The sequence below is a fragment of the Electrophorus electricus genome, chromosome 11, assembly GCF_041902795.1.
Source record: "Electrophorus electricus isolate QZ-2024a chromosome 11, ASM4190279v1, whole genome shotgun sequence".
Classification (NCBI taxonomy): domain Eukaryota; kingdom Metazoa; phylum Chordata; class Actinopteri; order Gymnotiformes; family Gymnotidae; genus Electrophorus; species Electrophorus electricus.
The window spans coordinates 10,386,889-10,400,000 of NC_137507.1; the positions used below are offsets into that span (position 1 = coordinate 10,386,889).

The 13,112-nt window shown below is 41.4% G+C and overlaps 1 protein-coding gene and 3 long non-coding RNA genes across 4 annotated transcripts in view; all 4 read left to right on the forward strand.

Annotated features, from left to right (window-relative positions):
- The first annotated feature begins 542 nt into the window (after positions 1-542).
- On the forward strand, positions 543-8,767 carry LOC145659826 (stabilin-2-like). The gene is made up of 14 exons (XM_081723138.1): positions 543-716; positions 1,168-1,263; positions 1,726-1,812; positions 1,934-2,067; positions 2,183-2,345; positions 4,734-4,815; positions 6,113-6,246; positions 6,341-6,506; positions 6,860-6,966; positions 7,262-7,381; positions 7,473-7,622; positions 7,784-8,032; positions 8,193-8,300; positions 8,411-8,767. The coding sequence occupies exons 1-14, from the start codon at positions 543-545 to the stop codon at positions 8,468-8,470; spliced, it is 1,830 nt and encodes a 609-aa protein (XP_081579264.1). The 3' UTR covers positions 8,471-8,767.
- On the forward strand, positions 3,739-4,529 carry LOC145659882 (uncharacterized). Its single transcript, XR_014126036.1, has 3 exons — positions 3,739-3,814; positions 4,094-4,230; positions 4,421-4,529. It is a non-coding gene; the product is annotated as an uncharacterized LOC145659882 (long non-coding RNA).
- LOC145659885 (uncharacterized) lies at positions 4,872-5,366 on the forward strand. The gene is made up of 3 exons (XR_014126041.1): positions 4,872-4,987; positions 5,126-5,233; positions 5,314-5,366. It is a non-coding gene; the product is annotated as an uncharacterized LOC145659885 (long non-coding RNA).
- Positions 8,768-10,146: 1,379 nt separating the features above from the next.
- LOC145659893 (uncharacterized) overlaps positions 10,147-13,112 on the forward strand; it is a 3,824-nt gene continuing 858 nt past the window's right edge. The window contains exons 1-2 of the long non-coding RNA XR_014126049.1: positions 10,147-10,229; positions 10,744-11,052. This is a non-coding gene — a long non-coding RNA (uncharacterized LOC145659893). The remainder of the gene's footprint in view (positions 10,230-10,743; positions 11,053-13,112) is intronic.

The following is a 13,112-nucleotide window of genomic DNA, read 5'->3' on the forward strand; positions in this document are numbered from 1 at the left end:
ATTGTTTTGTAGGAATGTGGTGTTCCCTTCTGCATAGCATATTGAAACTTTACACATGATGCTACCAAACGTCTTTTTCTGTAATTACACTCATGTCTTATTTTCTTGCATTGACATCATCTGAGTTTTAGCTATATCATCTCAAGTGCGTAGACTGTGTCCATGGCTAATCAAGTTCTAGCACTTAATGTCACCCTTGTTGTGAGTACTCAAGAATTTTCACACTTCATTTCATGTAACACTTCACCAGGAAATGCTGGCATTGCTAAAATGTATGAGAAGTAGGAGTCAATCAACAAACACACACATGCTGACCACCTCTAGCTGCATTTACAGTTATTCAAGTAGGAATGTGGTCTGGTACACTGTGTGATTAAACATGCTGTACCATCCAAAAACTATTAGCATTTTGTCTGCTCCAGCATGTCAGTTATTCCCATTTATTATTGCCATTTATTATTCAGTCATAAAAAGGCTCTGGCTGATTCTCATTCATGTTTAGGTATGTAAGTAGTGTTTGTGTTGGATGGACATTTCCCAATATGGTTTCTGCTCATAATCAAGGTCAGATTTTTATCAACGGGGTAGCAGTGGTTGAGACAGATGTTGAGGCAAAGAATGGACGTCTCTATTCGCTGGATGGGATTCTAATCCCGCCCACCATAGAACCCATCCTCCCTCATCGATGTGACGTTACTGAAAATGTTAAATATAAGGTGAGTTTAGGCCATGCATCTAGAAGTTACTTTTCATTTAAATCTGCAGAATGCCTCATGTCATCTAAGAAAAAAAGGTACTGTTGCTTGTTGGAGTGAGAGCTTCTATGCAAGACCATTTTCTCTTTTGTCTCCAGGGTCTGTGTGTGAGCTATTCATCAGTCACCAGGTCTACCTGTCCAACAGGTGTCTCAGTGGTCAGGAGATGCCTTCTTCATAACTTTTATTATTATATGACGACTGAAGTCATATAATTCAAAATATTTTACCCTTAACAGGTTTACAGAAGATTTACAAATACCTAGTAATCAGTATAACTGCATGTTTGTTTGAGTGATGGAAAAGTGTTTAAGGTTGATTGTGTTTGAGGTTTTTAGTGTCTATCTCGAGGTGCATATCTAAATGATCTGTGTATATCTACATTTCTCTCCCTTGTGGCCCTTGTGTGAAGAGCACATTTTCCAGGGGCTGTGTGTACATGAAAAAGTCTCTAGGCCTGAATGTTCCCGTTCTGGGCTGCAGCCTGTATTGCAGTGAGAACCGTACTGTGAGTATGAGAACCAACACCAATCACTTCATGTGTTCCAGATCTGTTCTAGCATGCATTGCACCAGCCTTATAGGAGCTGGTCATCGAAATGTCAGTTTCAACAATAATACAATACAATACAGTAACTCAAAGTTTCTGAGACTGGTGAGACTGGGTTCATTATTAGGCTTTACCTCCACAGATTCAACATGCCAACTTCTTTGTTTAATTTATAATAAGAGAAAATCCAGCCAATGCATGTGCAGTAGTTCGGTCTAACACACTTACATATACTCAGGGCACAAAGTCACACTGTCATAAAGTAAACCTCCAGTAAATACGTTTATCCCTGAATCTTGACACTAATTACTTAACAGCAGAGTAGATTTGTACATTGTTCTTTATACAGCATTTTGGGTGTTTTGTATTAAAACTGAAGCTAAAGTAGGAGATGATGTCTCTCTTTCTCCATGTTGTGAAGACCCCACAATGCTGTAAAGGCTTTTTTGGATCAGACTGTTCCCCTTGCCCAGGTGGATTCACTGCCCCCTGCTCCTCTCATGGCATGGTACACACACACACACACACACACACACACACACACACACGCGCGCACATGCACACGCACACACACACACACAGGTGTGCACACACGCACACCCCACTTCACAACTCTCCCTTTGTTTCAGTGCTTCGAGGGTATAGATGGCAATGGCACTTGTCAGTGTGAGCCCAACTTCAAAGGGTCCCTTTGCCAGTACTGTGCTGACCCCAACAAGTACGGCCCATCCTGTGACCAAAGTGCAACTCCAGAAGCATCAGAGTACCCTCCCATATCCATAGATCAGATCCATCTTTGATCAGCCTCAACTGTCATAAGAGCTTTAATCTCCCTTCACCTCTCTTTCTTGTACCCCAGCCTGCGGGTGTGTGCACAGTGTGTGTGACAACCGCCCAGAAGCCCACGGCATGTGTAAGTCAGGCTCCTGCAAGCCAGGTTTCTCTGGGCAGCTCTGTGATAAGCACACCCAGCCCTGCGGGCCCAAGCAGCCGTGCCACGCCCATGCCGACTGTGTCTACAGTGAAGGAGAGCTCATGAGAGTGCCCCGCCTTTGCCCCGTCCTTAATCTGCCCTTAACCCCACCCTTACACTACCGTTAACCGACTTGAGTGGTTGGAGAAGCAGGAGGGAAAGCTCCACCCTGGGACTTGGTAGTTATGTTTAAAGGCAAGTAAGTATTTTCTTCTTTTAGTGAAGGGTTGTAATAGGTTTGGTTTCGGTTAAGATAGAAATAAGGATGTTTTTTTTTATTCACTTCATCATATGGTATGAAGATGTGAAGGAACAAATTTTTTCAGTCAGGGAGATGTGTGTTTCATTTTACTTGTGTATCTTTGTTCAAGGTGTGTGTGTAAGCTGTGTTTCAAAGGGAATGGATTCCTGTGTGTGGAGAGCGACCCGTGTACTTCACCTCCCAACGGAGGCTGCAGTAACAACGTAGGTCAAGAATGCATTTGTGTGTGTTGGTGCGTGCGTATGTGTGTGCGCGCGTGTGTGTGTGTGTGAATGTGTGTGTGTTTCTGAATGTCTTTGTTCTCTCTCTCAGGCTAGGTGTATAAAAACTGGACCAGGCACCCGCAGGTGTGAGTGTCTGAAGGGTGGAAAGAGGATGGAGATGAATGCCAGCCTGTCAATAACTGTGTGGAGCCCTCTAGAGGCGGGTGCCATCCCAACGTGTCATGCATCCACGTAGGCCCAGGACAGGTGAGACGGCTGCTGCTTAACCCAGACACTCAGTCCAGCACAGACTCTAGACTAAGGGCACTTGCACAGCATATTGTGTCATGGATGTTGCCTTAGAGCCACTTTTACCTACTCTACATCAGTCCTTTGTACATCTCCATTGTTCCATCCATCCATACATCCATCCATCCAGACATGAATTCAGCCTCTGTGTTTGCTGAGCTTGTCAGTCATTCTTTCTATTTTTTTTCCAGAATTACTGTATGTGCAAGAAGAATTACCGTGGCAATGTTAAAGATTGTGAGGCTATCAATCAGTGTGTAGATCAAATGGGAGGATGTCATCAGCATGTTAGTGTGACACACACACACACACATCAGCATGTTAGTGTGACACACACACACACACACACACACACAGTTTCAGATGCGTTAAAATCATAATAGCATAACACCATTACATGAGATGGTCATGCAATTATTGTGGGAGTTAAATGATCACATTATTCCTCCAGGCTTCTTGCTTGTATGGGAATCAAGGGAGGTTTGAGTGTATATGTCAGACGGGTTATTCAGGAGATGGGAGCATCTGCTATGGAACCCTGGCACGGGTATGACAGCAGAATACTATACGATTTAGTAGTATTTCAGTGATTTTAGATCATGCTCTGCCATATGTTAGACTTCACAGAATTTAGTCACACTGAATATGAACACCTGAACACTGAGAAACATGAATATCCTCACATAAAGAGGATTATTTACATTTTCTTCTAAAGGAAGTGGAAAACAATCCTGATCTGAGTGAATTCAATACGTGGTTGACTGTAAGTTTCAGTCTGTACTTCTTTGAAAATTAAGATATAAAGTCTATCTAAATTATTGATAAAAACATTTTATGTGTAGGTATTTACAAGTATTATGCAGATTTTGTTAATAATTAATATGTAATTATTATGTAATTAATATCTAAGTAAAAAGTCACTTTTTGGAACTGATCTTTGAAGGACTGAGGCAAAGTGTATATCAGAGGTAAAGGGTAATATGTGTGCTCTGTGGGGAATTATTACGGGTGTTCTGAGTGTCTCCTCTGGAATGGGCTGCAGCGAGCAGACCTCAAGGACATGCTGACCGAAGGCCAGAACATGACTCTATTTGTGCCATCGGAACAAGCCATCGGCACCCTGAGCAAAGACGACCGGGATTACTGGCTGGCCGTCAGCAACCTTCCAAGTCTGGTCAAGTGAGTTCACTATCACAGTGTAATCTGCACTAGTGTAATCTGTCACCTTGCCACATCTCTTTGGGTTGCATACACAGTTGCTCTTGGTGTAAAATCAACAGTGGTCAGTCATGAAATGCAGTGGAATGTCATATGATATTTAATGACTCTTAATGGTTGCTCATAATTGGTGTGTTCAATCTGTCCTCAGGAGTCACATGGTTTCTGGGTTCTTTGCTTTGGCTGAGCTCCGGAGTTCACCTTCTCCAGAACTAGTTTCCCTTTTGAAAAAGACACTTCCTGTTTCCTGGACCAATGAGGTAAAAAGACTGTGGGGATTCTATCATTCTATCTTTATAGTCACTCACACACACACACACACACACACACACACACACACACACACACACACACACACACACACACACACACACCAACACCTACACATTCCAAGCAATTTTATTTTAAAAAAGGCTGTAATTAAGGGGATTTTCTCACTGGGTATATTCTGTATTCTTCATTAGACCATCAGAGTGGCTGGAGCTAAAATTTTATCAGGAGACATTGTTGCCAAGAATGGACTCATTCACCTGATCGACACAGCAAGTGTTAAAAAAACCCTCAAAAATGCAGTGGAATCCTCTTACTGTTATGTAGTGGAAATGATAGACTGGTGTTTCTTTGCCAGGTTCTCATCTCTGATCGTAAGCTGAGCGAAGGTTTACTTGAGGTGCTGAACCAGAGACCACAGTTCTCTCTCTTCAGGGACATGCTTCTTGTGGGTATCCCCTAATGCTCTTCTTGTAGGTCTGTCATACTGCCAGTCTCTCACAGGGAAGGATATGATTGTCTCTCCTTAGCTTTTATGGTGTAAGCATCATTAACATGATTAAATTTAGCTTTTCTGGTGCTTTAGAAATTCAACTTGACTGAGGAAATGGAGAGCGCCTCTGGTTTTACATTGTTCGCACCTACGGACAGTGCTATTACTGAATATCTGAAGAACACCGGTGAAAGCTCATTGGTACTGTACACACACACACAAACACACACACATGTTTGGTGTTTGTTTATATGTGATAGTGTGTGATTTCTCCAAACTAGGACCTGAATGTGACGCGTTACCACATTGTGCTGGGTGACACCCTGAGGCAGGCAGACCTGCAGGATGGCCTGTACAAAGACACCATGCTGGGTTTCTCCTATCAGATAGGCATTTTCTGCAAAGACAGTAACGTAGGTCAACTCTTTACCCATGTGAACGGGGAAATCATAGGAACATATGGGATATAGAAGAGATGTGCGTTAAACTACCCAGTACACATGAGAACAGCTACTCTGTTCCCAGTCAGCTGTGGAAAATGGAGCCTAAATGCTCACAGACATGCAGACAGACACTCAAAGACCCACACAAACATGTCTCCGTCTTCCCACAGTAACACTAGTGAGTGAGGAACAGTCGAACCCTTTCATACACAGAGAGCATCGAGAGCCGCACACTTAATAAATCTTAATAATATGTACACTTATGAGCAGGCTTGTGTTCAGACTTTGTCTTTGTTGTACACCAATCATGGATAGTACAGAAGTCAAATAACATCCAACCTCTTGCTTCAGACTGGGCAGAACATTCCTCCCAGTCACTCCTCTCCCGGTTTCCCAGTCATTGTCTGCCATATTTGTTTTGTAATAAAATACTGTCTGTAATACTGTTTGTTCAGAATATCAACTTTCTTTGTTTTGTACTAGGGAAACCCTGCAAGAATGAAAGTTCTCACATTGTTTCTCTATTTGAGTGAAATATAAGTAACTGTATGGATAACTGTTTATTTCTTGGCCATCAGGGTGAAATTGTAGGGTTGAGGCTAAATGTATAATCTACACTTTATCTGCTTTACCTCAGATAAAACTGTTAGGGTCTTCCACTACCGTTCTCCACTGGGAGTGTACAAACTCAACTACACACAGGCCCAGGAGGCCTGCAAGCAGGAGGGAGGCACTATTGCTACATACACACAACTGTCCTACGCTCAGCAGGTGGGTGTAGATGCAAGTAGGCACACTGAGCATCTGAGCAAGAGATAGAGATGGCTGTGCGGTATGTTTGACGTCCTATCTGTGGGCCACGCAGGCTGGGTACAGTCTGTGTTCTGCCGGGTGGCTCGAGCAGGAGCGCGTGGCCTATCCCATGAGCTATTCCCACCTCAAATGTGGCTTTGGTCACGTGGGCATCGTGGACTACGGCAAACAAACTGACCTGAGCAGGACCTGGGACACGTTCTGCTACCGGCCAAAGGGTAAGACCATGCAGCTTATGACGGTGTATGACAAACATAAAACATGTTAAACATGTTAAACCCCATAGTTCAACTATGACTCCAAACTCAAACCATAACCTCAGCCTCAAACCATAATCCCAATATTGAACTATAACAACAACCTTAAACCTTAATTCCAACTTCAAGCCAAACTATACTGAGCCTCAAGTTTGCATTTAATACAACAATCCATGCTGTTAAATGTAGATGGTGTGTGTGTGTGTGTGTGTGTGTGTGTGTGTGTGTGTGTATGTATCTGTGTGTGTGTGTGTGTGTGTGTGTGTGTACGCGCGCGCATGTTTATTTATTTGTTAATATTATTGTTTTACCAGATGTGAAATGTGAGTGTAAGATGGGCTACATTGGTGATGGATACACTTGCACTGGAAACCTGCTACAGGTTCTCTCCTCCAAGCCCAACTTTTCCAACTTTCTGTCAGTGAGTATAACAGCTCACAAGCTGCATGAAAAACATGTTCTGCACTTTCCAAACAGAATCCCTGGAGTATTAAAGAAAACACTCCTGAGTAAACTGCATTACAGCCAGTTTGTTGTTACCAGAACATATTACTTCTGGTTTTATCAGAGTAGTTCTTAAGGACTAGCATTCTATGCTGTGTACATTGATGCACTGATATCAGATGCACTCATATCAGACTCTTGCCACCAGATTTGGCTCTGATGTTCCCCAGTAACTGACACTGACTGGTCTCATAAATTGTTCCCATCCCCAGCAAATCTTGAATTGCTCCAGGACTTCAGCATCAGGTCAAGAGTTTGTGAGGCGTCTCAGCAACATAACCACCCAGTCCACCCTGTTTGTGCCTGATAATGACGGTCTCTATGAGAACGAGGTAGTTTGGTCCTTTCCATACCACACAGATGTCTGCATTCTTCATGAGTCAAGATTAAAGGTGTTTTACACTCCCCCTCTCTCTGGAATAGACACTGTCCTACAGGGATTTAGGGCACCACCTGCTGGATGGGAGAGCTCTGGTGCTGCAAGCTCTCATTAACATCAGCCATGTTCGAACACATCTGGGACATACACTCAGTGTGAAAGGGGTTCCTAGCCTGCAGAGCCCCCAGACACTGGTAAACATTTACCTCATTTAAGCTGCATTATAGTTAGTGGATGTTCTAAACAATTACATTTACTTAAAGTCTAAATCAGGCATGCACAATGTCTCCTGAAAACTGTGTTAGTGGATGCAAATAATTACCAACAAAGTTTAACAGATCCTTTCTGCCTCCAGGCTTCCTCTGGATATGTCAATGACCGTTTTATTATCGAATCCGACATTTTTGCATCCAATGGGATCATCCATGTGTTGCATGGACCACTGAAAGCTCCACCCCCTCCGGCCCCTTCCCTCCACCCCGCCCACAAGGCAGGGATGGGCATCGGTGTTCTGTTACTCATCATCCTTATCGTGGCTGGAGCATTTGTGGCCTACCATTTCTACACCCAGCAATCCAAGCCTTTCCAGTTCCACTACTTCAAGGTTAGTGTGGACACGGTGCGTCACAAGATAGCAACATGTTTTTAATATGCAAACAGAAAAATTAATCCAAACATGTGAAGAAAGATTTAATAAAAGGAAAATGAATTAGACTGTTATAGTGTGTATATGCAGTATGCAAGTATGTGTGTTTGGCTTTCAGGAAGATGAGAATGAAGACAGCAGCCCTTCTGGATCAGCCCCGTACATCTCCAACCCCACGTATGAGTTCACACCTGCCCCCACTGACCCCCACCTCCCAGCAGATGAGGTAAGTAAAAGAATTACAGTTACAGATTACAGTTATGCATAATTACAGTTACAGACTGAAACAGAACAAAACTTTGTGCTGCCCGGTTCTAACACTGGACTGTGTTACAGAAGGATGACGAGCAGCAGATGGTTGCCAGTGGCTCTTATGATCTTCTGCAGGATAGCTGAAGAGATGTGGGATCTCACTCAGACACTCTCCGTACAGCTCAGAGCCTGAACTGCTGTAGAGCAGCAGGACACTCAAGTGCTGCAGTACCTTAGTAGACCATAAGAGGGCAGAAGAAAAAAAGAACAAAGATTGAACTGCAGTTTCATAAAGTTGAACTGCAATGAACTGGACCTTGACGACCCAGTAAAATGGGAAGTACTTTTGTGATTATGTGTGTAAAACTGTTTACGTCTCTGTGTGCATGTGTTGTGTGGTTGAATGTTTACATGTTTGTTGGCCTTGATTATTCCTTTGGTATAACAAGTTTATGTTCATGTTACCACTACATGCACAAATAAACAAACAAAAGCATTTGTATCAGTTGTGATTCATAAACTCTAAGGTATATTTCACTGAACATAAATTTCTAATCAGCTGGATAACTTGAGACAAAAGTCGAGGCTATAATGTGCCCCTAGCCCTTCTGCCACTGTCTTCTCATGTGTGTAGCCTGGTCCAGGCTGCACACGGTCTGTGATTTGGGAACAAGCCAGAATGGTGCAAGTTTCAGATACTCTGGACTGGGTTATAGCAGGGTTATAAATACAAGTGTTATCTGATAGAAAAAAGTGTGTATTTAGTCTTTGATGCATTTTGAAAGAGCTGTATTCAAAATCCTTTTAGAATACAATAATATTCTGTGCCAATATCACTTGTTCTCTTTCTCTCTTGGTTTACTTAAAAAAAACTGCCCATTGAAGAATAGAGCATTTCTTATGTGTTTTTAGTGAGGGCGACTTTTTCTCTCTTTTTTCTGTCAGTAGAATAAAATATCTGTTTCACCGCCGTGATTATAAAATTCATAATCCTCTTCTGCCATCTTGTAGATGAAATATGTATTACAGTATACGGCAAAATGATTTTGTCACATCTTATCATTATCTATATAAAAGTTTTTAAAACTTTTACATTGAATTGTAATAAAACATGTTCTAAAGTCTTTATTAAATTATCTACTGTTTTTCTATTTTGCAGTCATAATTTCTTCATTATATGCTTCCTTTCAAATAACTGAAAACCAAGCGTCATCTTTCTCACTTTAGGCTATTAAAATATAAGTATTTGGATGTTTTTCTATTCAATTTAGTTTATTTCGAGTGATAAACTAGTGCTTTGAGTGATAAACTAGTGTCTTTCTAAATCTGTATCTTTACCCAAACTAGCTGTGTGTTTGTCTGTCAGATACAGTATTAATCAGTGTTTAGATCAGCTCTGCGCAGGTGGCATTACAGCTGAATCTACACTGAGTGCTTCCTCACTCTGAAATCAGTCTCCTGTATGCTGGTGACTTTCTCACCACACTCTCCTCAGTCAGACGCCTCTATAGACGGGAGGTGGGGTTCTGTTCATCCACGCTGAAGTTATTTTGATATATATGGAGTAAGTCAAACATGCATCCTCTGATTTGTCACTGTAGAATGTTTGATGATTTCCCCTTCTCTGTCTAATAAGGTAACAGTGATTGTGATTGGCAGCTGTGAGGAGCTCGCTTGCTCTCTCTCTCTCTCTCTCTCTCTCTCTCTCTCTCTCTCTCTCTCTCTCTCTCTCTTGTTCTCTATAGGGGGCTGAGGGGGCACAGTTCCTTCAGTCTCTCTGGGGTAGTGGAGGTGAAGCTTGTGTTTCCTGTTGAGTTGAACAGAGTGTGTGCAGGGCAGAGGGAGATGGACAGCTGTCTGACTTTAATTCTTCTGATGTCCACAGTCTCACTCACTACTACTGGTAAGTACACACTCAATTATACAAACATTCTCAGATCAGTAGGAACTAGTCAGTTAGTGCTGCCCAAGGTAAAGACTAATCATGGAGAGGCAGCATTTAGCTATTATACTGTTCTTAAATGGAACAGTGTGTTAGACAAGCCCTGACACCAGATACTTTTAAGTCTGTACACAAAAAAACTTTAATTTTAACAAGTTTTCAACTTCAACAGCATTTTTTAATTTAATTTAAAATGTTTTCATAATTTTCATAATTAAAATGCACTTGTATATTTTTCATTCTTATTTGATTCTTTATTTTATTTTGTCTCAGCTCTTTACATGTTTAATTTGAAATCTGTTAGCATTTTAATTTAACATTGAATGTTAATTTAATATTGAGTTGTAGTTAGATCTCTCTCTCTCTCTCTCTCGCTCTCTCTCTCTCTCTCTCTCTCACACACACACACACACACACACACACACACACACACACACACACACACACACACACACACTTCTGTTTCCTTTAACAGACAGTGTGAGGCTGGTGGATGGTAGTAGTCGCTGTGCTGGGAGAGTGGAGGTTCTTCATGAAGGACAGTGGGGAACAGTGTGTGGTGATGACTGGGATATGAGAGATGCTGCAGTGGTGTGTAGAGAAGTGGACTGTGGGGAGGCAGTAGATGTACTGGGTGGTGCTCACTTTGGACCAGGATCAGGACCAATCTGGATGGATGATGTGGACTGTAGTGGATCAGAGTCTACACTGAAGAACTGTAGATCAGCAGGGTGGGGGGAACATTACTGTGAGCATGATGAAGATGCTGGAGTAAAGTGCTCAGGTAAGATTTAAAAAATACATACAAAAATATCATATCGAATATCGCTAATTATCACATCAAATATAAAACATATCTTTATCATACTAATTTTATTTTAAATTAGCTTTTCAGAATTTTTCACTTGAGTCTTACATTTAATCAACATTAAAACAGTTTTGGCTCACATTTTTAGTTTCTCATACAATTATTAGCCAGGAATGGGCCAAATATTTCTAACAGAGAATATTTCTCACCACTGCAGCTCCAAGGCAAGAGTGAAAGATTAAAGAGAAAATAGAAGACTGGCTGGGAAAGAGAGAGAGAGAGAGAGAGAGAGAGAGAGAGAGAGAGAGAGAGAGAGAGAGAGAGAGAGAGAGAGAGCTGCTATTCTTAGACATTCAGTAACCAGAAGGGAAACTATACTCTGAGAGAAGGATCTACAGACTTTGTAAGACAGTTACCGGAGGCAAATTGTCCAAGCATTATTGAGACCATTCCACTGAGAACTTATCACACTTTATTCTTATTCAGGAATTAGTGAAATATGTCACTTCTTGCACTGATCAGTGCAGTTATTCAAATTATTTAAATGCACAGCTCACAGGATGTCCAGATTTACAGACAGTCCTCACCTGTGCTCTGAGAGAGTGGGGGTGCTTCATGGAGAGACCTGGGGCATAGCAACATTGTTTACGTTGTTTTGATGAAACCATAAAAAAGAATTTGAATTCTGTAAAATTAATCATTTCTTAAATCGGTGTGTTCACTTAGAATTTATATAGATGTCACATGCAAAGAAACATTTAATGAAAGTAACAAAACCGAACATAAAAGTGAACTAACTAAAAAAAAAAGAAGCCAGCGTAACATACAATGACCGATAACAACTATTGCAAACAGAACAAGCTTAAATAAGGTGTAAAATAATTACATAACAGCCTCCAGGTGGTCTGGCGAATGAGGGAACACACAATACCTGAGGGAGGAATGGTACAAATAAAACAAAGACACATGTAAGACAAGAATAACAAAAATAAATGCCACATGCAGAGCCACCGCTGAATGACACAGGCTACAGCAGGGAGGCTACATCACAATAGATATTTATAAAGAACCTTTTAACAGGGTTTGAATTATTCATTTTGTTGTTCATGTGGTTTAGATTATTATAATACATAGATTTCAATCCCAGTTTTAACTAATGACCTGCACCAGGTCTCTGGGAGAGTAGATTCACCCTATAGGAACATCTGATCATTGTACAGTATTTTAGTCCGTGTGCATTCATTTGTACAAATGGTCATCACCAGTGCCTTGAAATAGTAAAGGTGTTTCAGGACTTAAAAGGTGTTTAAAGACTTTTGACCAGCAAGTTACAGATGTTTGTTGAGAGCTGGACTGTACATTCATGATAAACTTGTCCAGAATGCAGCAGCTTGACTGGTCTTCAATCTTCTGAAGTCCACACATATCACTCCACTCCTGCATTTCCTTCAATGGCTTCCAGTAGTTGCCCACATCAGATTTAAAACTTTGATGCTCGCTTACATTGCCAAAAATGGACCAGCCCCTCCATAAATGATGTCAATGGTCAAAGCCCGATCCGTACCTTGAGTACTTCAAACCTCATGTATGGCTCGGCTTGAAATACCATGCTCCAAGTCTCATGGAAGACAAGCATCAAGATTATTCTTTTTCCTGGCTCCCAGAAGGTGGATCGAAAACTTCCTCTGGCTGTCCGGACAGCAGAGTCCCTTGCAGTCTTCAAATGCAGACTGAAAACCCAATTTGAAAACCCAATTTTTCAACCCAATTTGAAAACCCAATTTGTGCAATATTTAAATGACCATTGATCCTGCAGCCATGTTGAGTAACTGAAATGCTATTACTTGTTGTAGGGTATTGTTTGTTATTGCACATATTATTGTCTGAGCTTATGCATGTTTTGCACTTCTAGGCATCAACCTAGAAGTTGTTGTACTGTTGTTGTACTTCAGCAGTATTCTAGCTCAATAGTATCTTGGACTGTAACCTACTCTACTAAGATATATTCTATGAGTAAATGTCAAAGCACATTTGTA